The sequence below is a fragment of the Quercus suber genome, unplaced genomic scaffold (assembly GCF_002906115.3).
Source record: "Quercus suber isolate HL8 unplaced genomic scaffold, Cork oak 2.0 scaffold_54, whole genome shotgun sequence".
Taxonomy (NCBI): Eukaryota; Viridiplantae; Streptophyta; class Magnoliopsida; order Fagales; family Fagaceae; genus Quercus; species Quercus suber.
In genome coordinates this window covers 785,598-788,648 of record NW_027069519.1, presented here as the reverse complement: position 1 = coordinate 788,648, position 3,051 = coordinate 785,598, and the positions used below count along the sequence as shown (strand labels likewise).

Below are 3,051 nucleotides of genomic sequence, written 5' to 3'. Positions count from 1 at the left end.
ATCATATTCATATCACCCCCTCAAAGTCACATATCAAATCCTAACTTTGCAAACACGTGAAAATAATTAATAACAGCCCTAAATCAATAAATTGATTACAAACTTAAAAAAAAAAAAAAAAATTCTTTAAAAAATATATTTGAAAAATATAAAAATATAAATAAATAAACTCACCTTCATTTTGTCACCGTCTCTCTTTTTTTATCTATGCTACTGCGTTGCAGTTTTCAAAGGTTTAAAAAAAAAAAAAAAAAAAAAAAAAAAAAAAAAAAAAAAAAAAAAAACAAAGGGAGGTTGATCTATCTATATATAATCATTTGATATGCACATTTTGGTATATCCAATATGAAAGATTATGACATTTCAATAGACACTTTTAGTATATCAAAATTGAAGGGTTATACCCTTTCAAAAGGCACCTTTTGGCATATATATTACAACCTATCTTATATAAATATAAATATATATATATATATATATATATATTCAATACAAACTAAACTAGTGGCACAACATTCTGTCTCTTATTTCTTCCCACAAAAAACTAATAAATAAAACAACATTGCTTTATTCTACCTAACTAATAAAACTATGTTATTTCCTTCAATATCATTTTTTTAAATGCATTTTTGCTTACTACCACAACTTAAAAATAATGACTTTTTTTTTTAGGAAACACATTCAGGAGCTATTCCCATGCATCGCACGGGTTAATGACTAATAAAAGTATAAAATTAAAAAGGCCTAATCCCTCATTAACTAGATATGTGACTATCGTTTCTCAAATGATAAAATACATAAATAAATAAAAAGTGACTGTGACTCTATATGAGTGAAATGAGAGATGTTAGTCTACCACATTTTTATAACAAATTACATGTGATTAGTTGTTATTGATTCAAATTTGAACCTAACATTAAGATTACTTTTTTGCCCCAACAATAACAACCAGTAACAGACTTCCACTTAGAATTTATTGTAAAAATGTTGTGGAGATATCATTTCTCTGAGTGAAAGAGATGCTACATCCACAACATTTTTACAATAATACATAACAACCAAAGCGTGAATTGCTCTTTGTCTATTAATTACTCCTAATTTCCAGCTTATTTCTGATCTCTTAATTATATAACAAACATAGGAATAACGAATAATAGGAACAAACTAAGAACGAATGGGGTACAAAAATTTCAAGACCTTATAGCATAGTTTATAAATTTCTCTCACAGAGCTGTATTGCATGTGAGAGTATCATTTAGCATATCAAAACCTTTTGCAAACTCATGTCCTTCGACTCTATATTCATGGTTTTTTCCATTTTCTTCATTATCTGGCTAGGAGTTGCATTTCGAGTCCTTCCCTCTACATTGAACACTGAGATGTGGTTGAGGAAGGAGAAGACTAATATATCAATAGACTCAATACCAGAACTGCCTTGTATAATACTTACGGATATTTTATCCAGACTTCCCATTACGAGCATCCTTCAATATAAGTGCGTTTGTAAGACCTGGTTCAATATAATCTCAGACCCTTATTTCGCTAAGCTGCACTTCGCAAGAGCACCTGTCAGCCTTCTTTTCAGCAACACAGCTGATTTAAGTATCTTAGATAAGAGATTGTATGTGCTTGAGCTTGAAGGTTGGGACACACATGATTCTTTTGCTCCGTTGAAACAATTGCCAAGAGAGATTAACCATCTAGGTGGGGTACTGCAATTTCAATCTTCCTGCAATGGCTTGTTGTGCATCACTGCAGTTTGTCGCAGGAAACCAGTTACGTACGTGTGTAATGTAATTACAGGAGAGTACATGGCCCTTCCACAACCCAAGAATGATGGATTCAAAAGAAGAATACTGGGGTTTTGTTTCAGCCAAACCACTAAACGATACAAGCTGATTCAAGAAATTTGTGATAATAGGTGATCTTATGCTACACAGGAGCATCAATCACATCAGATTGAGGTATACACACTTGGTACAGAGAAATGGAGAAATATTGGAGATTTCCCATATTCATTTCCTAAATCAGAATACCAAAGTTTTTGTGACTCCTTGAATGGTGCTCTGCATTGGTTGGTTCGGCCTCATAACAATACCACATTCATATGTCATTTTGACATTGAGAATGAGCAATTTAAACCATTTCCCGGACCCCCTGTTCAAGACCTTTCGAGGATCAGGCATATGCATTTGGGAGTGTCAGGAGGTTTCCTCTATTTATGTGAGAAATTTTTTACTTCTTATTCTGTTGAAATTTGGGTTATGAAGGATTATGGTGTCGAACAGTCTTGGACGAAAGAGTTTGTTATCTCTAATGCGGAATGGACTAATTCAATATGGAATCGTGGACCTGTACAGATTTTGAACTATGGTCTATACACAAAAATGGAAACAATGGAAGGTGCTGAATTATTCATTTTGCATAATTCTGAGTTGTCTGCCTATAATGCCAAAAGACATGAGCGGAAAATTCAGGTTTGTGGTATTGATCCATTCCACTTTGTGATTCCTTACGTACCAAGCCTTGTTTCACTCAAGGAAGCTGTGATTGGGGAAAGTTCACAGGTAATTTGTATCAAATCAGAATTGTCTTAATTTTTTTTCCATTTAATTGTTCATCCTCTTCAGTTAGTAATCACAGGTTTAAAATTTCAAAGAAAAATATCTTCTTAGGCTGTATAGCGCACATACATGACATAATTTTCTTTATATGGTAAATAGCAACAGCATGTAAACGTTGACATGTCATGTTTGATAATATAATTCTTGTTGCGTGCATCTAATGTTGTCAAAAAATTCATGTTTGATAATAATGTCATAATACTAATGGTTATGCTTTGCTCACTAATCAGCATACCTCTATAAAAATTTTCTTTAGAATGATAAAAATATGAATGTCGTGTTGAAAATCAATACTGCTCCAACTTTTTATTCAACTTACACTTTGACTATTTTGCGAAATTACACATCTTTTTTATGGTAAGCAATATAACAAAGTTGGATGTACTTTCAGCCATTTTCATTAAAATTGACATAGTTGTTTTTTCAC

General features: G+C 32.1%; 1 protein-coding gene across 1 annotated transcript; it reads left to right on the top strand.

Annotated features, from left to right (window-relative positions):
- Positions 1–1,304: 1,304 nt before the first annotated feature.
- LOC136066995 (putative F-box protein At3g17265) lies at positions 1,305–2,597 on the top strand. Its single transcript, XM_065772159.1, has 2 exons — positions 1,305–1,793; positions 1,941–2,597. Exons 1-2 carry the CDS (start codon positions 1,305–1,307, stop codon positions 2,595–2,597), a joined length of 1,146 nt encoding a protein of 381 aa, XP_065628231.1.
- Positions 2,598–3,051: the final 454 nt, after the last annotated feature.

What these genes read in the sequence shown, in the direction of transcription:
- LOC136066995 (XM_065772159.1), top strand. Translation starts at nt 1,305, where the DNA reads ATGGTTTTTTCCATTTTCTTCATTATCTGGCTAGGAGTTGCATTTCGA. An exon ending in CAGTTACGTACGTGTGTAAT is followed by an intron (nt 1,794 to 1,940) that starts GTAATTACAGGA and finishes TATGCTACACAG; the next exon opens with GAGCATCAATCACATCAGAT.